Raw genomic sequence first — 22536 nt, 5'->3', positions numbered from 1 at the left:
ATGAGCCCGGCTCGAGGTTAGTTATTGAGAGTGGGCGTCTAAGGGTATGTGATAACGTGTCGGTAGAAATAGACCACACGTTGCACGTGAGGGCTGGTGTTGAAGAGTAAAAATGGGATAAATCCCACATCGAAAAATAAAATGAAAATCCATGGGTTAATATATGACTTGGGCACCGCCACTTATCAGTTTGAGCTTTTAAGTGGATATGGGCTCAGGTCCGTATAAACCCAATGAAAATTCAATACAGCGCAGTATATCCCACTCGACGATAATATTCCACAAAACAATCACATGCACAGTTGTAATTTTGGACGGCGATCCACACCCTCATGTAGCTGCCTGCTATCGTGCGATCTCCCAAGGATAAGTTCACATCCAAAGAAAAAGTTCATGACCTACTTTACTTGGGGTCTAACTTCGACTACAAGCAACCAATTAGTTACACGGACTTGGTACAGAGCTAGCTTTCCCGGATTCTCAGGGATTAGTTACTATCCTGATGGCATTCTCATTTACACTTGCGATCCACTCGTTCAGGAGGAACTTAATCAAATTGCCATGTCAATTCCATCGGCTTGCCGGTTTTCATGCATTTCGGTGCACATATATACCATTTGTTGGCAGCTTGGTGTGCATTCTTTTAGCCTTGCACGGCTATTTTCTCGTCCTCGCAACGGACTGGCATGTGAAGACTTTACTTGTATTCGGATGGATGGGTACAAGTTTCGTCACAGCAGGAAATTCTGAAAATTCTATTTTCATGTAATTATTATCATTATTATTATTATTAAAAGAGATAATTCATTAATGCATCAAAAGCTCAGCGGGCCTTATTGCATCTCTCCCTCCCTATTAAGGAGTGATGTGGGGACGAATGAGATGTTAATGGGCCCATTGAGGTTACAAAAGCCAGCCCAACGGGCAAAAGAGTAGTAAGCCTTTAAATTTTTGAACTTTTATGTTTATACTCTCCTATGCATTTTTCTTATATATCAAGTGTTCGTGGATTTAAATTACTAAGACATTTACTATTTCGCTCCCATTTATCGGGGTGGAATGAAGTTTGTATAGCATATAGGTAGATAGATGCATATAATACATGTTAATGGGGCCGTGACAAATTAATTAAAATATAATCCTTTATGATCAAGATATAACACCTAATTGATACAAAATTCAATTTGACATAGATTCATATACATATTTATCGTTTCAATTATCCATGAAATTTCTTATAAATAATTTTTTAAAAAGTTGTATTAATTCAAAATCCTCAATTATATTCAGTAAAAGAGTAGTAATCCTTTAAACTTTTGAACTTTTACATTCTCTTATGCATTTTTCTTATATAGTAAGTGTTTGTGAATCTGAATTACTAAGATATTTACTATTTTGTGCCTATTTATCGGGGTAGAGTGAAGTTTATATATCATATAGGTAGATAGATGTAGATTGACATTTCTATCCCTATGGTATTAAAAAATTTTGCGGGCCCCAGTTTCGCCCACCCCTCCCTTTTTCCTTCTTCTCTCTCTAGAAAACGAGTTCTTTCTTTGGATAAAACTTAAAATTGTTAATTGCGTATTAATTCTCCACTCATACCATTCATAATTAATAATTCACATTAATTCCGAATTTGATAATGATTCTTTTGATTTTTAAAGCTTTCTTTTTTAGTGATTTATTATTGTATATAGCATAGCTGGTGTAACCACGAGGACAACTATGGTGGTGGCTTTGATGTTACTAGTAGCTCTGGTTCCTTTTAGCTTGGCCTCGCCATCCACAGTTCCCACATTCCTTTGGTCGCCTCACTACAACAAGTAAGCGAAGAGGCGGCATGCTGTTTCCAAGTCTCTTGAAGAAACGAAGTTGATGTCTGTTCACCTTACTGATCAAGTTTAGCCCTGTGATTTTTCTTCTTAAATTGCATTATTAGTTGTTATAAGTTAAGCTTAATTTCTATAACCGGCCCTCGATTTGTGAACGATTGGTTTGTTCTTATAAACCATTCAAGTACCATACCATTCGGTATTTTGATTGGCCTTTTCCCTCATTGAGCAATCATATGGGAGCAGCTCGATTATGTGTTCCTGAAACGATTGCTTTTGTCTACTTGTGCCGTCTTTGCTTGTCCACTATTATTTTAGCTGCGAATATCCATATACAGTATATATTTATGCCGAGGAATGGCTACGGGGTTTCAGATGGAGTTGCAGAATCTGTGGACTATCAGACCATATCACCCGGGGATCTAGCAAAGGTTTTACTATCTCAAGTCAAGGAGGCTGGTCACACTTGCTGGTAAAACGACTTAACCGTGCTCTTAGCTAGCAATATTAATTAGCTTGTTACATTGTGCTAATAAGTTTTTAATGTATTAATATTAGTGCTTGGCAGAGAAACATCAGCGACATGCAGATCTGGCTCTCGTTTTTGTTGGTAGAAAGGTAGGAATTGCATGTACCCTTTCTTAATTATGATGTTGCTATTGTGACCATCTTTTCTGTCTGGATAGCTTGTAACTCATTTTGATTGAAACAAGCATTGTCCTGTCCAAGAAGGTGAATGGTGGATATCCTTTCAACTCGGTCTTTTTGTTGCAATTGCATGAATCTTTCTTTGTATATAACTTGTGCCAGCGTCAATATGGCAAGTATTGTCATGATATTTTTCTCCAATCTGATGATAAGGTTCTGTTTCTCATCCTGTAGCGGCAATCTTCGGATATTTCCAGCAATAGATGTGGAGAACCTGCTCGCATGAAGTGACAAATCTACCGGCTTCTGGGAGGTTAAATGTTACTGACAGGATTCATACACGAAGTCCTATTTTTCGCTGGCACTCCTTTACATTGCTGCATTGTCTGAGTAGGCAATGGAAAATCTACTGGTTTCTGGGTTTAAAGAAAGCTGTGGCCTCGATATGGACATCACCAAGGTTGCTTCTGGGAGGTTAAATGTTACTGACAGGATTCATACACGAAGTCCTATTTTTCGCTGGCACTCCTTTACATTGCTGCATTGTCTGAGTAGGCAATGGAAAATCTACTGGTTTCTGGGTTGTTTAAAGAAAGCTGTGGCCTCGATATGGACATCACCAAGGTTGCTTGTCTGGGTTCATGCTCTGTGCAGGCGGATGGTTCTCAGAAAATCTCGGACCTGCAATCCCTCCAGGAGTAGCATGAGGTTAGCTTTAGTTTAGACTATCTTCGGGAAAATCGAGGGGACTACCTCAAAGTTGGATGATTATCTAGTCTGTGGAGGGGAAGGAGACTTAGGGAAGGGCATGCAGAGATCTTATCATGATTTGCCTCGGCGAATCCGCCGGGTTCAGATGAAATTGATACATCTGGTGAGAATGTTGTTACTCGAAAAATTGTGTAGTCAAGAGTGTATCTATTATCATGCTGGTTTACCAAAATATTTTAAAAAACGAAGAAATACGGTTGAACTCTTAATTCTTATGCAGTTTCATTATGGACCGTGCGGGACCCATCTTCTCGGAACTTATGAGCTCATTGGAGCAGCTGGAGGAGGAAAAGTATTATGTCCTATATGTTTCAGATGCTTCTAGGTCGACCCAGTATCCTTCAGTGAGGGGAGCTGGAGAGGTTCCTTGCTGAAAGTTCTAATGCACCAAGCAACGGAACAGGTGCAATGGTGCTTGTCAGGTTAAATCTTCGCTTTTGGAAGGACTCCTAGTGGCAATTAAGTTGCTCTCCTCTTTTTTCTCTTGTTTTTTTCTTTTATTGATAATGCTACAGAACTCTTAAATCCCGGCTGTTGGAATCCCTTGCTCGTGTTGATCGGTTGTCTCGTCCCGAAATCCCATTTGGAAGTCCTTTAATATTCATTGCTCATAATCTATTCATGTAAGTTCTCCAAGTTGCATCGAGCTGTTTTGTTTCACTGGAAGATCCACACTCCCAAGTTATGGGGATTCATTTAATTTTCCGACCTTCGTGAGTAATTTCTTATCCAAACTGATGAGTCTAGACTTTGAGCTCCGTCATCAGATGAGATTTTGCGATCCTGCGGCCCTGTAGTGTTCCGGAACCTGAAGCAGAGGAGGATAACGAAAGAGATTGCAAGGGTTACAGGCCCGTGATCTGATAACTCTCATGCAGGAATGGATAATGCCATAGAGACCATCACCTTGCCTTACCTATATGGGCTCCCTAATGATGGGTCCAACGACAGGAATCTGGTTAGGGGCCCTAACACGGTTTGATAGCTAATACTCTTGTTAGTTACAAAGTATGATATCTTCGACTGATTCATTAGCCTTTGGCAACTGGCTCGATGGCTAAATGCTAATACTCTTGTTTGTCATACTGTACGATCCTCGAATGATTGATTAGACTTTGTCCACCGATTTCCTTAATTGCATGGTGATGTCCGGTCGAGCGGAGTTCCCATTGCAACGAAAGGTGGATGTAAGGTTAAAGAACATTTTGCGCCGGTGCTCCTTTGATCAAAACCAAATTTCATGATCGTAAAGGATGTACCAATGGACTTTTGCCCATTTTATTTAACTAGATAATTCACAACTTGCAGTGTATTTTTCAACATGCTTCGATCATTATATTTCTTCGTGCACCAATAATCTGAAAAAGAAAAAACAATTACCGACATATATATACATATATAATAATAATAATTAATGTTTACATATTTTTAAATGTTTATTTTTTGTTAATGCTCCAAAATGACAATTGATTTTGTTTTGCGGGGGCAAATCAATAACGACATGTATCAATCGGAAGAAAATCAAGAACTTCAGCAAGCTTTAATTATCACTCTCGTTTTATAAAACTGTTTCTGTGATTTGGATTAAGAAGACGAGAAGTGTCGTATGATGGATCATGGATGGCCTCCGCCATTGCCGAAGATGTCCACCAATCACATCCAACAACCACTAGATGGAGGACGAATGTACTTCTGAGATTGGCATCGCTTTTCGAACTAATTTATTTTTAAAATTCTCACAAACAAGTAAAAGATTATATCTGTTGCTTACCATAAATGAGAAATTAATTTAATGTACCTTAACACGCGAACTAAAATGCATATGCAAATATTACAGAATAAACAAAAGACCATATATCAGCTCCAGTTGGCAGGAAACCCCATCGGCACTATCATCAGCAGGCAGAAAGCTCAATGGCCTGATTGAACCCCCTTTCCCCTCCATCAGGGACATCAACAACATTAAGAATCTTTGAACGCAAGCGCGAGTCCAAGTCGCCGAAAAACAGAGACAGAAAAATCTTGAAGCCAGCAGCCCCTGCCAGGATCAGGCCTGAGCACTGACACATTAGGTTGGCCCGTTGCAGGGTCGATGAAGAATGGGGGGGACCAGGTCAATTGTTCTTCCAATAGCCCGGTCACGTTTCCTCAGCTGCAGCCAGGCATATTGATGGGGCGACAGCGGCTCTCCTCTCTGTGCCCCTTCGGCGGCGGTACTAATTTCCTCCTCAGTGAACTTGTAAAGCACTTCTCGGGAGCTCCCGCACCGAGTCCCGAAGAGAGCACCATCAGCACCATCACCTCCATTACAATAAACCCGATCATATGGTCCGACTGCAGCAATTCTTTCATGGCCTCATAGTGTTGAACATGCTGTGCACCGGATACAGCAATGCATTCATGGGGCCAAAGGGCTCAAAATCAATGGTCATTCTTCTCTTTGCCATCCTCGAGTTGGTAGCGGAGGATACCCGCAATACCCCCGAACTGCTTCCCAAACAGAAATCCTGGACCAATTGTGTCGATTACAAACCTGAGTACACGCCCAAACCTCTAATGCTCATTTGCAAGCCAATCCACCAAGGACATCTTCTCCTGAACCACCAGCCCCCCTGAGGTGGCTGAATCACAAAGGATGTCCTTGTCGCGCTCCTCGTACCGGTTCAGGTATTTGACCAAAACCTCACCTGTTGAGGTGTTCTTCAAGGTGTAACGGTCGATGGAAAGGAAATCCAAGACAATGAGTATCTCGATGGCACCCATCTCAAGAGCTTCGAGTGTTTTGTCCACCTCGGAAACACATCTTCGCGGATCTTGACGTATCTCCTCAGAGTACTTCCCCAATAACTTTCTCTCGGGGATGGTGTTCACAATGTTAATGGTCTCTAAAGAAAGGCGAATGGCCACATCGAACGCGTACTCCTCTCCAGATCTGGTATGATAAATATCAAGGATCTTTGCTCCTAAGCGAGGGTCGAGCATGCGTATGTCACTCAGCCCAACCTTGAAGCTAGCGGCCCCCGCAAGGAACAGGCCTGTCACCTCAGGCTGGCCAGTTGAGGGGTCGATGAAAGACTGCGTTGCCAGCTCAGCCGTTTTACGGAAATAATTTTTGCATTTTTCCAATCCCAAACCCGCGAATGGGAGGGCGGACTGCCCTTCTCGGTCGCGCTTCCTTGAGGGATCTTCCACGCTGAACTTGTGAAGCACTTTCGGGGAGTTGCCACTCAGGGTCCTGAAGAGAGTAGTACCGTTCCCATCCATTATAATGAACCCAAACTTATGGTCAGACGACAGCAATTCAAACAGGGCCTTGGTGTGGAACTTGCTATCACGCAGATACAGCGATGCATTGATGGGCCTTAAAGGGCTCCTCAAAATCAATGTTCACGTTCTTCTCTATCCCATCCTCGGTCAGAACCGTTCCAGCATTGAGGACGAGGCCATTGGGGGGAACCTCGCCGTAAAGCTCGAGCCTTTGCGGGGTGGAAGTTATGGCTCCGAGAAGATTCGCTGGACTCTGGCTCTTCGTGGCTGTCTCGTACTCATCTTGGAGCATCATCGTGACACGGGGAGATCTGGTCCCCGGGAGGAATAATAAGCGAGATTATGCTGGTCCCGTTCCCTTGGGCAGCGTCAAGGTCCTTGATCAGCTTCTTGATCTTCCATATCTCGATGTTCCAATAGTTCTCGTGGGCATCAACATGTCGCAGGAGGAGTTGAAACTGCATGCAATGAGAAGAAAAAATTAGTCGTCAGTAATTAGGAGCACCCTCGATGTATCAAATCAACCGGGTGAGAATGGTTATAAGTTCACATCTCTCTCTCTCTCTCTCTCTCTCTCTCCCCCTCCCCACAAGTAATAATCTAAAGTTTAAACCCTCCCGTCTGCGGCAACCAACCACCACCCCCCCCAACCCACAACAACCCCTTCTTTTCTTATGCTATTACTATGCTTTGAAGAATCCAACAGAGGAATATTTGTGAATGCTCTCAAACAATTTTTGACTGATTCAGTCGCATCGTCGATTCCATCATTCGTGCTGTTTACTTGCAACGGCCCATTCGACTTCGAGAGAGAGAGGGTGGTGAGAGAGAGAGAGAGAGAGAGAGAGATAGGGACAGACAGACAGGGTAAACCCGTTCATCCATATATCGAGAACGATTCATGGATCGTCACCATCATCAAAAAACCCAATATACTCTGGTCGAACTAAAAATCGTTCACGTGCAGTGGAAGAGCAAGAACAGAGAAAAGGGGGGAACTAGATAATCACACCACTTGTGAGCTGAGGAGGGGCATCCGATTACCTTTGGCTGAGGATGGAGGGGAGGAGGGGGAGAGCGGGAGGAGGAGGGAGGCGGCGATGTTGCCACTTTCTTTCTACTCCTTCTTCCTGTTTCCCACGCGCGAAGCGAGCAGACACACAATTATGTAGTATGTAATATATTACATTATTTTACTCGTGCAGATAATTTAAAGCGCAAGAGCCTTAATGGGCCTACACATTCATGTGGGCCTACCCATTCGCTTCTTCCAGTATTGTTCTCTCTCCATTTTCCCTTCTCCCATCTCTTTCTAACTTCTAAAGGTTTGCCGATGGCTATTCCCCGGCTTTTCAGTGAGTTAGATAGTGCTAGTTACATCCCATGGATACCCCTGGCTCAGGAGAAGTTACCGGAAGAAAATGAGAGAGTCAGGCGTCATCCATTGGATGTATACTTTCACTTTGTTGGAGAAGTTGTGCAAAGCCTTGGGATCGATCGGCAGCTTTCCAGTAGGCATATTTACTACGCGCAATTAGTAAATTCGTCCGTGTTTAGCAATTTGCGACATTTCTGTTACTTTCGAATGTGTTTTGAGTGTTATAGACGGTCTCGCAATTATTGGTTTCCATAAAAAAATGTCGATTCAGAGCGACTAATTGTAATCTTCAGTAGCATATTTAACACCAGAATTCACGACGAGAGTAAATTAAAATGATTGATCTCGTTGCGTTACACAAATTGCTTTTGGAATAATAAATAACTAGTGCGTTCTACCCGCGCGACGCCACGGGTCAAAATAAAATCACCACAATTTTTTTTTATATAATAACAACGGGTGCAAAATCTTCAATAATAATCCTTTTTAAGATTTGATGAAACAACGAAATATAAGTTCAAACTTTCTTCAATCGATGCTTTATTTATAGGAAGAGCATCAGAATCGTCACTTTCTATAGTGGTAAATGATAAAATATTACGACAGGGGGTAGTATTAATTAATTTAACTTCCAATTTTTGTTAAATTAATATAACCTAAAATTTCCTTCTTTACTGTAAGCAAGCTAACGTAGAGCTTTGCTGGAATTGACATTTTCAATCAAATTAAGTTCTCAATCTAACATATATATATATAGGGCTGGCGGCTTCAATTTTTATTAGTAGTAATATATTAAAATCAAAACCACGAAAAAATCATATTAATTAATGAATTGAAATTGTGATGAAATCTAGATAATTAAATATTCTAATTAATCAAAACCATATTTCATGATTGGGAAGGATCGTCATTGAGTACTAATGGACTTTTACCCATTTTATTTAACTAGATAATTCACAACTTGCAGTGTATTTTCAACATGCTTCGATCATTATATTTCTTCGTGCACCAATAATCTGAAAAAAGAAAAAAAACAATTACCGACATATATATAATATAATAATATGTTAATAATTAATTTTTTACAGTTAAATGCTCCAAAATGACAATTGATTTTGTTTTGCGGGGGCAAATCAATAACGACATGTATCAATCGGAAGAAAATCAAGAACTTCAGCAAGCTTTAATTATCACTCTCGTTTATAAAACTGTTTCTTGTGATTTGGATTAAGAAGACGAGAAGTGTCGTATGATGGATCATGGATGGCCTCCGCCATTGCCGAAGATGTCCACCAATCACATCCAACAACCACTAGATGGAGGACGAATGTACTTCTGAGATTGGCAACGCTTTTCGAACTAATTTATTTTTAAAATTCTCACAAACAAGTAAAAGATTATATCTGTTGCTTACCATAAATGAGAAATTAATTTAATGTACCTTAGCACGCGAACTAAAATGCATATGCAAATATTACAGTATAAACAAAAGACCATATATCAGCTCCAGTTGGCAGGAACCCCATCGGCACTATCATCAGCAGGCAGAAAGCTCAATGGCCTGATTGAACCCCCTTTCCCCTCCATCAGGGACATCAACAACATTAAGAATCTTTGAACGCAAGCGCGAGTCCAAGTCGCCGAAAAACAGAGACAGAAAAATCTTGAAGCCAGCAGCCCCTGCCAGGATCAGGCCTGACACATTAGGTTGGCCCGTTGCAGGGTCGATGAAGAATTGGGGGGCCAGGTCAATTGTTCTTCCAATAGCCCGGTCACGTTTCCTCAGCTGCAGCCAGGCATATTGATGGTGGGACAGCGGCTCTCTCTCTCTTGTGCCCCTTCCGGCGGTACTTAATTTCCTCCTCAGTGAACTTGTAAAGCACTTCTCGGGAGCTCCCGCACCGAGTCCCGAAGAGAGCACCATCCACCTCCATTACAATAAACCCGATCATATGGTCCGACTGCAGCAATTCTTTCATGGCCTCAGTGTTGAACATGCTGTGCACCGGATACAGCAATGCATTCATGGGCCAAAGGGCTCAAAATCAATGGTCACCTTCTTCTCTTTGCCATCCTCGAGTTGGTAGCGGAGGAGACCCGCAATACCCCGAACTGCTTCCCCAAACAGAAATCCTGGACCAATTGTGTCGATCACAAACCTGAGTACACGCCCAAACCTCTCATGCTCATTTGCAAGCCAATCCACCAAGGACATCTTCTCCTGAACCACCAGCCCCCCTGAGGTGGCTGAATCACAAAGGTTGTCCTTGTCGCGCTCCTCGTACCGGTTCAGGTATTTGACCAGAACCTCACCTGTTGAGGTGTTCTTCAAGTCAGGGTAGCGGTCGATGGCAAGGAAATCCAAGACAATGAGTATCTCGATGGCACCCATCTCAAGAGCTTCGAGTGTTTTGTCCACCTCGGAAACACATCTTCGCGGATCTTGACGTATCTCCTCAGAGTACTTCCCCAATAACTTTCTCTCGGGTATGGTGTTCACAATGTTAATGGTCTCTAAAGAAAGGCGAATGGCCACATCGAACGCGTACTCCTCTCCAGATCTGGTACGATAAATATCAAGGATCTTTGCTCCTAGGCGAGGGTCGAACATGCATATGTCACTCAGCCCAACCTTGAAGCCAGCGGCCCCCAGAAGGAACAGGCCTGTCACCTCAGGCTGGCCAGTTGAGGGGTCGATGAAAAACTGCGTCGCCAGCTCAGCTGTTTTACGGAAATAATTGTTGCATTTTTCCAATCCCAAACCCGCGAATGGGAGGGCGGACTGCCCTTCTCGGTCGCGCTTCCTTGAGGGATCTTCCACGCTGAACTTGTGAAGCACTTTCGGGGAGTTGCCACTCAGGGTCCTGAAGAGAGTAGTACCGTTCCCATCCATTATAATGAACCCAAACTTATGGTCAGACGACAGCAATTCAAACAGGGCCTTGGTGTGGAACTTGCTATCACGCAGAAACAGCGATGCATTGATGGGCTTAAAGGGCTCAAAATCAATGTTCACGTTCTTCTCTATCCCATCCTCGGTCAGAACCGTTCCAGCATTGAGGACGAGGCCATTGTGGGGAACCTCGCCGTAAAGCTCGAGCCTCTGTTGGGTGGAAGTTATGGCTCCGAGAAGATTCGCTGGACTCTGGCTCTTCGTGGCTGTCTCGTACTCATCTTGGAGCATCTTCGTGACACGGGAGATCTGGTCCCCGGGAGGAATAATAAGCGAGATTATGCTGGTCCCGTTCCCTTGGGCAGCGTCAAGGTCCTTGATCAGCTTCTTGATCTTCCATATCTCGATGTTCCAATGGTTCTCGTGGGCATCAAACATGTCGCAGGAGGAGTTGAAACTGCATGCAATGAGGAAGAAAAAATTAGTCGTCAGTAATTAGGAGCACCCTCGATGTATCAAATCAACCGGGTGAGAATGGTTATAAAGTTCACATCTCTCTCTCTCTCTCTCTCTCTCCCCCTCCCCACATGTAATAATCTAAAGTTCTAAACCCTCCCGTCTGCGGCAACCAACCACCACCCCCCCCCAACCCACAACAACCCCTTCTTTTCTTATGCTATTACTATGCTTTGAAGAATCCAACAGAGGAATATTTGTGAATGCTCAAACAAATTTTTTGACTGATTCAGTCGCATCGTCGATTCCATCATTCGTGCTGTTTACTTGCAACGGCCCATTTGACTTCGAGAGAGAGAGGGTGAGAGAGAGAGAGAGATAGAGATAGGGACAGACAGACAGGGTAACCCGTTCATCCATATATCGAGAACGATTCATGGATCGTCACCATCATCAAAAAACCTAATATACTCTGGTCGAACTAAAAATCGTTCACGTGCAGTGGAAGAGCAAGAACAGAGAAAAGGGGGGAACCAGATAATCACAACCACCTGTGAGCTGAGGAGGGACGCATCCGATTACCTTTGGCTGAGGATGGAGGGGATGCGGGAGGAGGGAGGCGGCGATGTTGCCACTTTCTTTCTACTCCTTCTTCCTGTTTCCCACGCGCGAAGCGAGCAGACACACAATTATGTAGTATGTAATATATTACATTATTTTACTCGTGCAGATAATTTAAAGCGCAAGAGCCTTAATGGGCCTAACAATTCATGTGGGCCTACCCATTCGCTTCTTCCAGTATTGTTCTCTCTCCATTTTCCCTTCTCCCATCTCTTTCTAACTTCTAAAGGTTTGCCGATGGCTATTCCCCGGCTTTTCAGTGAGTTAGATAGTGCTAGTTACATCCCATGGATACCCCTGGCTTAGGAGAAGTTACCGGAAGAAAATGAGAGAGTCAGGCGTCATCCATTGGATGTATACTTTCACTTTGTTGGCGAAGTTGTGCAAAGCCTTGGGATCGATCGGCAGCTTTCCAGTAGGCATATTTACTACGCGCAATTAGTAAATTCGTCCGTGTTTAGCAATTTGCGACATTTCTGTTACTTTCGAATGTGTTTGAGTGTTATAGACGGTCTCGCAATTATTGGTTTCCATAAAAAATGTCGATTCAGAGCGACTAATTGTACTCTTCAGTAGCATATTTAATACCAGAATTCACGACGAGAGTAAATTAAAATGATTGATCTCGTTGCGTTACACAAATTGCTTTTGGAATAATAAATAACTAGTGCGTTCTACCCGCGCGACGCCACGGGTCAAAATAAAATCACCACAATTTTTTTTATATAATAACAACGGGTGCAAAATCTTCAATAATAATCCTTTTTAAGATTTGATGAAACAACGAAATATAAGTTCAAACTTTCTTCAATCGATGCTTTATTTATAGGAAGAGCATCAGAATCGTCACTTTCTATAGTGGTAAATGATAATAATATTACGACAGGGGTAGTATTAATTAATTTAACTTCCAATTTTTGTTAAATTAATTATAACCCAAAATTTCCTTCTTTACTGTAAGCAAGCTAACGTAGAGCTTTACTGGAATTGACATTTTCAATCAAATTAAGTTCTCAATCTAACATATATATATATAGGGCTGGCGGCTTCAATTTTTATTAGTAATATATATTAAAATCAAAACCACGAAAAAATCATATTAATTAATGAATTGAAATTGTGATGAAATCTAGATAATTAAATATTCTAATTAATCAAAACCATATTTCATGATTGGGAAGGATCGTCATTGAGTACTAATGGACTTTTACCCATTTTATTTAACTAGATAATTCACAACTTGCAGTGTATTTTTCAACATGCTTCGATCATTATATTTCTTCGTGCACCAATAATCTGAAAAAAGAAAAAAACAATTACCGACATATATATACATATAATATATATGTTAATAATTAATTTTTTACAGTTAAATGCTCCAAAATGACAATTGATTTTGTTTTGCGGGGGCAAATCAATAACGACATGTATCAATCGGAAGAAAATCAAGAACTTCAGCAAGCTTTAATTATCACTCTCGTTTATAAACTGTTTCTTGTGATTTGGATTAAGAAGACGAGAAGTGTCGTATGATGGATCATGGATGGCCTCCGCCGTTGCCGAAGATGTCCACCAATCACATCCAACAACCACTAGATGGAGGACGAATGTACTTCTGAGATTGGCAACGCTTTTCGAACTAATTTATTTTTAAAATTCTCACAAACAAGTAAAAGATTATATCTGTTGCTTACCATAAATGAGAAATTAATTTAATGTACCTTAGCACGCGAACTAAAATGCATATGCAAATATTACAGTATAAACAAAAGACCATATATCAGCTCCAGTTGGCAGGAAACCCCATCGGCACTATCATCAGCAGGCAGAAAGCTCAATGGCCTGATTGAACCCCCTTTCCCCTCCATCAGGGACATCAACAACATTAAGAATCTTTGAACGCAAGCGCGAGTCCAAGTCGCCGAAAAACAGAGACAGAAAAATCTTGAAGCCAGCAGCCCCTGCCAGGATCAGGCCTGACACATTAGGTTGGCCCGTTGCAGGGTCGATGAAGAATTGGGGGACCAGGTCAATTGTTCTTCCAATAGCCCGGTCACGTTTCCTCAGCTGCAGCCAGGCATATTGATGGGGCGACAGCGGCTCTCCTCTCTTGTGCCCCTTCCGGCGGTACTTAATTTCCTCCTCAGTGAACTTGTAAAGCACTTCTCGGGAGCTCCCGCACCGAGTCCCGAAGAGAGCACCATCCACCTCCATTACAATAAACCCGATCATATGGTCCGACTGCAGCAATTCTTTCATGGCCTCAGTGTTGAACATGCTGTGCACCGGATACAGCAATGCATTCATGGGGCCAAAGGGCTCAAAATCAATGGTCACCTTCTTCTCTTTGCCATCCTCGAGTTGGTAGCGGAGGATACCCCGCAATACCCCCGAACTGCTTCCCAAACAGAAATCCTGGACCAATTGTGTCGATCACAACCTGAGTACACGCCCAAACCTCTCATGCTCATTTGCAAGCCAATCCACCAAGGACATCTTCTCCTGAACCACCAGCCCCCCTGAGGTGGCTGAATCACAAAGGTTGTCCTTGTCGCGCTCCTCGTACCGGTTCAGGTATTTGACCAGAACCTCACCTGTTGAGGTGTTCTTCAAGGTGTAGCGGTCGATGGCAAGGAAATCCAAGACAATGAGTATCTCGATGGCACCCATCTCAAGAGCTTCGAGTGTTTTGTCCACCTCGGAAACACATCTTCGCGGATCTTGACGTATCTCCTCAGAGTACTTCCCCAATAACTTTCTCTCGGGTATGGTGTTCACAATGTTAATGGTCTCTAAAGAAAGGCGAATGGCCACATCGAACGCGTACTCCTCTCCAGATCTGGTACGATAAATATCAAGGATCTTTGCTCCTAGGCGAGGGTCGAACATGCGTATGTCACTCAGCCCAACCTTGAAGCCAGCGGCCCCCAGAAGGAACAGGCCTGTCACCTCAGGCTGGCCAGTTGAGGGGTCGATGAAAACTGCGTCGCCAGCTCAGCCGTTTTACGGAAATAATTGTTGCATTTTTCCAATCCAAACCCGCGAATGGGAGGGCGGACTGCCCTTCTCGTCGCGCTTCCTTGAGGGATCTTCCACGCTGAACTTGTGAAGCACTTTCGGGGAGTTGCCACTCAGGGTCCTGAAGAGAGTAGTACCGTTCCCATCCATTATAATGAACCCAAACTTATGGTCAGACGACAGCAATTCAAACAGGGCCTTGGTGTGGAACTTGCTATCACGCAGAAACAGCGATGCATTGATGGGCTTAAAGGGCTCAAAATCAATGTTCACGTTCTTCTCTATCCCATCCTCGGTCAGAACCGTTCCAGCATTGAGGACGAGGCCATTGGGGGAACCTCGCCGTAAAGCTCGAGCCTCTGTTGGGTGGAAGTTATGGCTCCGAGAAGATTCGCTGGACTCTGGCTCTTCGTGGCTGTCTCGTACTCATCTTGGAGCATCTTCGTGACACGGGAGATCTGGTCCCCGGGAGGAATAATAAGCGAGATTATGCTGGTCCCGTTCCCTTGGGCAGCGTCAAGGTCCTTGATCAGCTTCTTGATCTTCCATATCTCGATGTTCCAATGGTTCTCGTGGGCATCAAACATGTCGCAGGAGGAGTTGAAACTGCATGCAATGAGGAAGAAAAAATTAGTCGTCAGTAATTAGGAGCACCCTCGATGTATCAAATCAACCGGGTGAGAATGGTTATAAAGTTCACATCTCTCTCTCTCTCTCTCTCTCTCTCCCCCTCCCCACAGTAATAATCTAAAGTTCTAAACCCTCCCGTCTGCGGCAACCAACCAACCACCCCCCCCAACCCACAACAACCCCTTCTTTTCTTATGCTATTACTATGCTTTGAAGAATCCAACAGAGGAATATTTGTGAATGCTCAAACAAATTTTTTGACTGATTCAGTCGCATCGTCGATTCCATCATTCGTGCTGTTTACTTGCAACGGCCCATTCGACTTCGAGAGAGAGGGTGAGAGAGAGAGAGAGAGATAGAGATAGGGACAGACAGACAGGGTAACCCGTTCATCCATATATCGAGAACGATTCATGGATCGTCACCATCATCAAAAAACCTAATATACTCTGGTCGAACTAAAAATCGTTCACGTGCAGTGGAAGAGCAAGAACAGAGAAAAGGGGGGAACCAGATAATCACACCACCTGTGAGCTGAGGAGGGACGCATCCGATTACCTTTGGCTGAGGATGGAGGGGATGCGGGAGGAGGGAGGCGGCGATGTTGCCACTTTCTTTCTACTCCCTTCCTGTTTCCCACGCGCGAAGCGAGCAGACACACAATTATGTAGTATGTAATATATTACATTATTTTACTCGTGCAGATAATTTAAAGCGCAAGAGCCTTAATGGGCCTACCCATCATGTGGGCCTACCCATTCGCTTCTTCCAGTATTGTTCTCTCTCCATTTTCCCTTCTCCCATCTCTTTCTAACTTCTAAAGGTTTGCCGATGGCTATTCCCCGGCTTTTCAGTGAGTTAGATAGTGCTAGTTACATCCCATGGATACCCCTGGCTTAGGAGAAGTTACCGGAAGAAAATGAGAGAGTCAGGCGTCATCCATTGGATGTATACTTTCACTTTGTTGGCGAAGTTGTGCAAAGCCTTGGGATCGATCGGCAGCTTTCCAGTAGGCATATTTACTACGCGCAATTAGTAAATTCGTCCGTGTTTAGCAATTTGCGACATTTCTGTTACTTTCGAATGTGTTTGAGTGTTATAGACGGTCTCGCAATTATTGGTTTCCATAAAAAATGTCGATTCAGAGCGACTAATTGTACTCTTCAGTAGCATATTTAATACCAGAATTCACGACGAGAGTAAATTAAAATGATTGATCTCGTTGCGTTACACAAATTGCTTTTGGAATAATAAATAACTAGTGCGTTCTACCCGCGCGACGCCACGGGTCAAAATAAAATCACCACAATTTTTTTTTATATAATAACAACGGGTGCAAAATCTTCAATAATAATCCTTTTTAAGATTTGATGAAACAACGAAATATAAGTTCAAACTTTCTTCAATCGATGCTTTATTTATAGGAAGAGCATCAGAATCGTCACTTTCTATAGTGGTAAATGATAATAATATTACGACAGGGGTAGTATTAATTAATTTAACTTCCAATTTTTGTTAAATTAATTATAACCCAAAATTTCCTTCTTTACTGTAAGCAAGCTAACGTAGAGCTTTACTGGAATTGACATTTTCAATCAAATTAAGTTCTCAATCTAACATATATATATAGGGCTGGCGGCTTCAATTTTTATTAGTAATATATATTAAAATCAAAACCACGAAAAAATCATATTAATTAATGAATTGAAATTGTGATGAAATCTAGATAATTAAATATTCTAATTAATCAAAACCATATTTCATGATTGGGAAGGATCGTCATTGAGTACTAATGGACTTTTACCCATTTTATTTAACTAGATAATTCACAACTTGCAGTGTATTTTTCAACATGCTTCGATCATTATATTTCTTCGTGCACCAATAATCTGAAAAAAGAAAAAAACAATTACCGACATATATATACATATAATATATATGTTAATAATTAATTTTTTACAGTTAAATGCTCCAAAATGACAATTGATTTTGTTTTGCGGGGGCAAATCAATAACGACATGTATCAATCGGAAGAAAATCAAGAACTTCAGCAAGCTTTAATTATCACTCTCGTCTATAAAACTGTTTCTTGTGATTTGGATTAAGAAGACGAGAAGTGTCGTATGATGGATCATGGATGGCCTCCGCCGTTGCCGAAGATGTCCACCAATCACATCCAACAACCACTAGATGGAGGACGAATGTACTTCTGAGATTGGCAACGCTTTTCGAACTAATTTATTTTTAAAATTCTCACAAACAAGTAAAAGATTATATCTGTTGCTTACCATAAATGAGAAATTAATTTAATGTACCTTAGCACGAGAACTAAAATGCATATGCAAATATTACAGTATAAACAAAAGACCATATATCAGCTCCAGTTGGCAGGAAACCCCATCGGCACTATCATCAGCAGGCAGAAAGCTCAATGGCCTGATTGAACCCCCTTTCCCCTCCATCAGGGACATCAACAACATTAAGAATCTTTGAACGCAAGCGCGAGTCCAAGTCGCCGAAAAACAGAGACAGAAAAATCTTGAAGCCAGCAGCCCCTGCCAGGATCAGGCCTGACACATTAGGTTGGCCCGTTGTAGGGTCGATGAAGAATTGGGGGGCCAGGTCAATTGTTCTTCCAATAGCCCGGTCACGTTTCCTCAGCTGCAGCCAGGCATATTGATGGGGTGACAGCGGCTCTCCTCTCATGTGCCCCTTCCTGCGGTACTTAATTTCCTCCTCAGTGAACTTGTAAAGCACTTCTCGGGAGCTCCCGCACCGAGTCCCGAAGAGAGCACCATCCACCTCCATTACAATAAACCCGATCATATGGTCCGACTGCAGCAATTCTTTCATGGCCTCAGTGTTGAACATGCTGTGCACCGGATACAGCAATGCATTCATGGGGCCAAAGGGCTCAAAATCAATGGTCACCTTCTTCTCTTTGCCATCCTCGAGTTGGTAGCGGAGGATACCCGCAATACCCCCGAACTGCTTCCCAAACAGAAATCCTGGACCAATTGTGTCGATCACAAACCTGAGTACACGCCCAAACCTCTCATGCTCATTTGCAAGCCAATCCACCAAGGACATCTTCTCCTGAACCACCAGCCCCCCTGAGGTGGCTGAATCACAAAGGTTGTCCTTGTCGCGCTCCTCGTACCGGTTCAGGTATTTGACCAGAACCTCACCTGTTGAGGTGTTCTTCAAGGTGTAGCGGTCGATGGCAAGGAAATCCAAGACAATGAGTATCTCGATGGCACCCATCTCAAGAGCTTCGAGTGTTTTGTCCACCTCGGAAACACATCTTCGCGGATCTTGATGTATCTCCTCAGAGTACTTCCCCATTAACTTTCTCTCGGGTATGGTGTTCACAATGTTAATGGTCTCTAAAGAAAGGCGAATGGCCACATCGAACGCGTACTCCTCTCCAGATCTGGTACGATAAATATCAAGGATCTTTGCTCCTAGGCGAGGGTCGAACATGCGTATGTCACTCAGCCCAACCTTGAAGCCAGCGGCCCCCACAAGGAACAGGCCTGTCACCTCAGGCTGGCCAGTTGAGGGGTCGATGAAAAACTGCGTCGCCAGCTCTGCCGTTTTACGGAAATAATTGTTGCATTTTTCCAATTCCAAACCCGCGAATGGGAGGGCGGACTGCCCTTCTCGGTCGCGCTTCCTTGAGGGATCTTCCACGCTGAACTTGTGAAGCACTTTCGGGGAGTTGCCACTCAGGGTCCTGAAGAGAGTAGTACCGTTCCCATCCATTATAATGAACCCAAACTTATGGTCAGACGACAGCAATTCAAACAGGGCCTTGGTGTGGAACTTGCTATCACGCAGATACAGCGATGCATTGATGGGCTTAAAGGGCTCAAAATCAATGTTCACGTTCTTCTCTATCCCATCCTCGGTCAGAACCGTTCCAGCATTGAGGACGAGGCCATTGGGGGGAACCTCGCCGTAAAGCTCGAGCCTCTGTTGGGTGGAAGTTATGGCTCCGAGAAGATTCGCTGGACTCTGGCTCTTCGTGGCTGTCTCGTACTCATCTTGGAGCATCTTCGTGACACGGGGAGATCTGGTCCCCGGGAGGAATAATAAGCGAGATTATGCTGGTCCCGTTCCCTTGGGCAGCGTCAAGGTCCTTGATCAGCTTCTTGATCTTCCATATCTCGATGTTCCAATGGTTCTCGTGGGCATCAAACATGTCGCAGGAGGAGTTGAAACTGCATGCAATGAGGAAGAAAAAATTAGTCGTCAGTAATTAGGAGCACCCTCGATGTATCAAATCAACCGGGTGAGAATGGTTATAAAGTTCACATCTCTCTCTCTCTCTCTCTCTCTCTCCCCCTCCCCACAAGTAATAATCTAAAGTTCTAAACCCTCCCGTCTGCGGCAACCAACCACCACCCCCCCAACCCACAACAACCCCTTCTTTTCTTATGCTATTACTATGCTTTGAAGAATCCAACAGAGGAATATTTGTGAATGCTCAAACAAATTTTTTGACTGATTCAGTCGCATCGTCGATTCCATCATTCGTGCTGTTTACTTGCAACGGCCCATTCGACTTCGAGAGAGAGAGGGTGAGAGAGAGAGAGAGAGATAGAGATAGGGACAGACAGACAGGGTAACCCGTTCATCCATATATCGAGAACGATTCATGGATCGTCACCATCATCAAAAAACCTAATATACTCTGGTCGAACTAAAAATCGTTCACGTGCAGTGGAAGAGCAAGAACAGAGAAAAGGGGGGAACCAGATAATCACACCCACCTGTGAGCTGAGGAGGGACGCATCCGATTACCTTTGGCTGAGGATGGAGGGGAAGCGGGAGGAGGGAGGCGGCGATGTTGCCACTTTCTTTCTACTCCTTCCTGTTTCCCACGCGCGAAGCGAGCAGACACACAATTATGTAGTATGTAATATATTACATTATTTTACTCGTGCAGATAATTTAAAGCGCAAGAGCCTTAATGGGCCTACCCATTCGCTTCTTCCAGTATTGTTCTCTCTCCATTTTCCCTTCTCCCATCTCTTTCTAACTTCTAAAGGTTTGCCGATGGCTATTCCCCGGCTTTTCAGTGAGTTAGATAGTGCTAGTTACATCCCATGGATACCCCTGGCTTAGGAGAAGTTACCGGAAGAAAATGAGAGAGTCAGGCGTCATCCATTGGATGTATACTTTCACTTTGTTGGCGAAGTTGTGCAAAGCCTTGGGATCGATCGGCAGCTTTCCAGTAGGCATATTTACTACGCGCAATTAGTAAATTCGTCCGTGTTTAGCAATTTGCGACATTTCTGTTACTTTCGAATGTGTTTGAGTGTTATAGACGGTCTCGCAATTATTGGTTTCCATAAAAAATGTCGATTCAGAGCGACTAATTGTAATCTTCAGTAGCATATTTAATACCAGAATTCACGACGAGAGTAAATTAAAATGATTGATCTCGTTGCGTTACACAAATTGCTTTTGGAATAATAAATAACTAGTGCGTTCTACCCGCGCGACGCCACGGGTCAAAATAAAATCACCACAATTTTTTTTTTATATAATAACAACGGGTGCAAAATCTTCAATAATAATCCTTTTTAAGATTTGATGAAACAACGAAATATAAGTTCAAACTTTCTTCAATCGATGCTTTATTTATAGGAAGTGCATCAGAATCGTCACTTTCTATAGTGGTAAATGATAATAATATTACGACAGGGGTAGTATTAATTAATTTAACTTCCAATTTTTGTTAAATTAATTATAACCCAAAATTTCCTTCTTTACTGTAAGCAAGCTAACGTAGAGCTTTGCTGGAATTGACATTTTCAATCAAATTAAGTTCCCAATCTAACATATATATATATAGGGCTGGCGGCTTCAATTTTTATTAGTAATATATATTAAAATCAAAACCACGAAAAAATCATATTAATCAATGAATTGAAATTGTGATGAAATCTAGATAATTAAATATTCTAATTAATCAAAACCATATTTCATGATTGGGAAGGATCGTCATTGAGTACTAATGGACTTTTACCCATTTTATTTAACTAGATAATTCACAACTTGCAGTGTATTTTTCAACATGCTTCGATCATTATATTTCTTCGTGCACCAATAATCTGAAAAAAGAAAAAAACAATTACCGACATATATATACATATAATATATATGTTAATAATTAATTTTTTACAGTTAAATGCTCCAAAATGACAATTGATTTTGTTTTGCGGGGGCAAATCAATAACGACATGTATCAATCGGAAGAAAATCAAGAACTTCAGCAAGCTTTAATTATCACTCTCGTTTATAAAACTGTTTCTTGTGATTTGGATTAAGAAGACGAGAAGTGTCGTATGATGGATCATGGATGGCCTCCGCCGTTGCCGAAGATGTCCACCAATCACATCCAACAACCACTAGATGGAGGACGTGTTGGGAATTGGTGTATGCCCTAGAGGCAATCTATAATCAGTTCTGTAATATGATATCTATTTCATTATATTACGAGGCATATATGTTATTGTGTAGATTGCGCTAAATATGATTTTACACAATAATGTCCTTGGAATAGTAGGTTCAATAGGCATCAAGTGTGACTTGATTGTGAGATCCTATAATTACTGAACATTATTCCTAAATGTCCATAGTCAAAGTATTATCGTTAATTAGGACAACGGTAATACGGTTAGACTAGTGTGAGTGTTGATTGATGACCAAATCTCATAGGTCATGGATATGGAGATATCAAATCACACCACATGTATACATTAAGAGTAATGTGTATTGGACTGACCCGCCATGAGATTGCTACATGGGTTGTTACGTGACTGTCATTAGTATATCTCAAAGTGACTATAGTGTAATGGTCCTTTGACTTGAGGTCACCATGGATTCCTACGTGTAATGTCGTATATTTTGATACTGTCAAACGCCACCGTAACTGGCTGGTTATAAAGATAGTTATTGGGTATGCCACAAAGCATGGAAAAGAATGTGAGTGACCAAGATAGGATTTGT

At 42.5% G+C, this 22536-nt stretch overlaps 2 protein-coding genes and 3 pseudogenes across 6 annotated transcripts; 1 reads left to right on the top strand and 4 right to left on the bottom strand.

The window, feature by feature from the left end:
• Positions 1 to 1740: 1740 nt before the first annotated feature.
• LOC116211636 lies at positions 1741 to 3165 on the top strand. Of its 5 annotated transcripts, none has more exons than XR_004157712.1 (5): positions 1741 to 1880; positions 2211 to 2307; positions 2394 to 2453; positions 2718 to 2943; positions 3108 to 3165. XR_004157712.1 is itself a non-coding variant. In XM_031546098.1 (4 exons), exons 1-4 carry the CDS (start codon positions 1744 to 1746, stop codon positions 2772 to 2774), a joined length of 297 nt encoding a protein of 98 aa, XP_031401958.1. In that variant the 5' UTR covers positions 1741 to 1743; the 3' UTR covers positions 2775 to 2944. The 5 variants fall into 5 exon arrangements, 1 of the variants encoding a protein (XP_031401958.1); XR_004157714.1 differs by having other exon boundaries at positions 1741 to 1902; XR_004157715.1 differs by having other exon boundaries at positions 1741 to 1912.
• A 2642-nt stretch (positions 3166 to 5807) lies between these two features.
• LOC116212293 lies at positions 5808 to 7827 on the bottom strand (annotated as a pseudogene).
• A 542-nt stretch (positions 7828 to 8369) lies between these two features.
• Positions 8370 to 11230, bottom strand: LOC116212292 (eukaryotic peptide chain release factor subunit 1-1-like). The gene is made up of 2 exons (XM_031546852.1): positions 9973 to 11230; positions 8370 to 8485 (listed from the first exon to the last, which is right to left on the bottom strand). The coding sequence occupies exons 1-2, from the start codon at positions 11228 to 11230 to the stop codon at positions 8370 to 8372; spliced, it is 1374 nt and encodes a 457-aa protein (XP_031402712.1).
• A 2457-nt stretch (positions 11231 to 13687) lies between these two features.
• Positions 13688 to 15474, bottom strand: LOC116212291 (annotated as a pseudogene).
• Positions 15475 to 17928: 2454 nt separating this feature from the next.
• Positions 17929 to 19720, bottom strand: LOC116212290 (annotated as a pseudogene).
• Between the last annotated feature and the right edge of the window lie 2816 nt (positions 19721 to 22536).

The sequence above is a fragment of the Punica granatum genome, chromosome 6 (assembly GCF_007655135.1).
Source record: "Punica granatum isolate Tunisia-2019 chromosome 6, ASM765513v2, whole genome shotgun sequence".
NCBI lineage: Eukaryota > Viridiplantae > Streptophyta > Magnoliopsida > Myrtales > Lythraceae > Punica > Punica granatum.
Note: the sequence above shows the minus strand (reverse complement) of the source record. Positions and strands in the feature narration are given on the sequence as shown.

What these genes read in the sequence shown, in the direction of transcription:
- LOC116211636 (XM_031546098.1), top strand. Translation starts at nt 1,744, where the DNA reads ATGTTACTAGTAGCTCTGGTTCCTTTTAGCTTGGCCTCGCCATCCACA. An exon ending in TGGTCGCCTCACTACAACAA is followed by an intron (nt 1,827 to 2,210) that starts GTAAGCGAAGAG and finishes ACGGGGTTTCAG; the next exon opens with ATGGAGTTGCAGAATCTGTG. An exon ending in GAGGCTGGTCACACTTGCTG is followed by an intron (nt 2,308 to 2,393) that starts GTAAAACGACTT and finishes TATTAATATTAG; the next exon opens with TGCTTGGCAGAGAAACATCA.
- LOC116212292 (XM_031546852.1), bottom strand. Translation starts at nt 11,230, where the DNA reads ATGTTTGATGCCCACGAGAACCATTGGAACATCGAGATATGGAAGATC. An exon ending in CCTCCGCTACCAACTCGAGG is followed by an intron (nt 8,486 to 9,972) that starts ATGGCAAAGAGA and finishes ATATTTTATCAT; the next exon opens with TTACCACTATAGAAAGTGAC.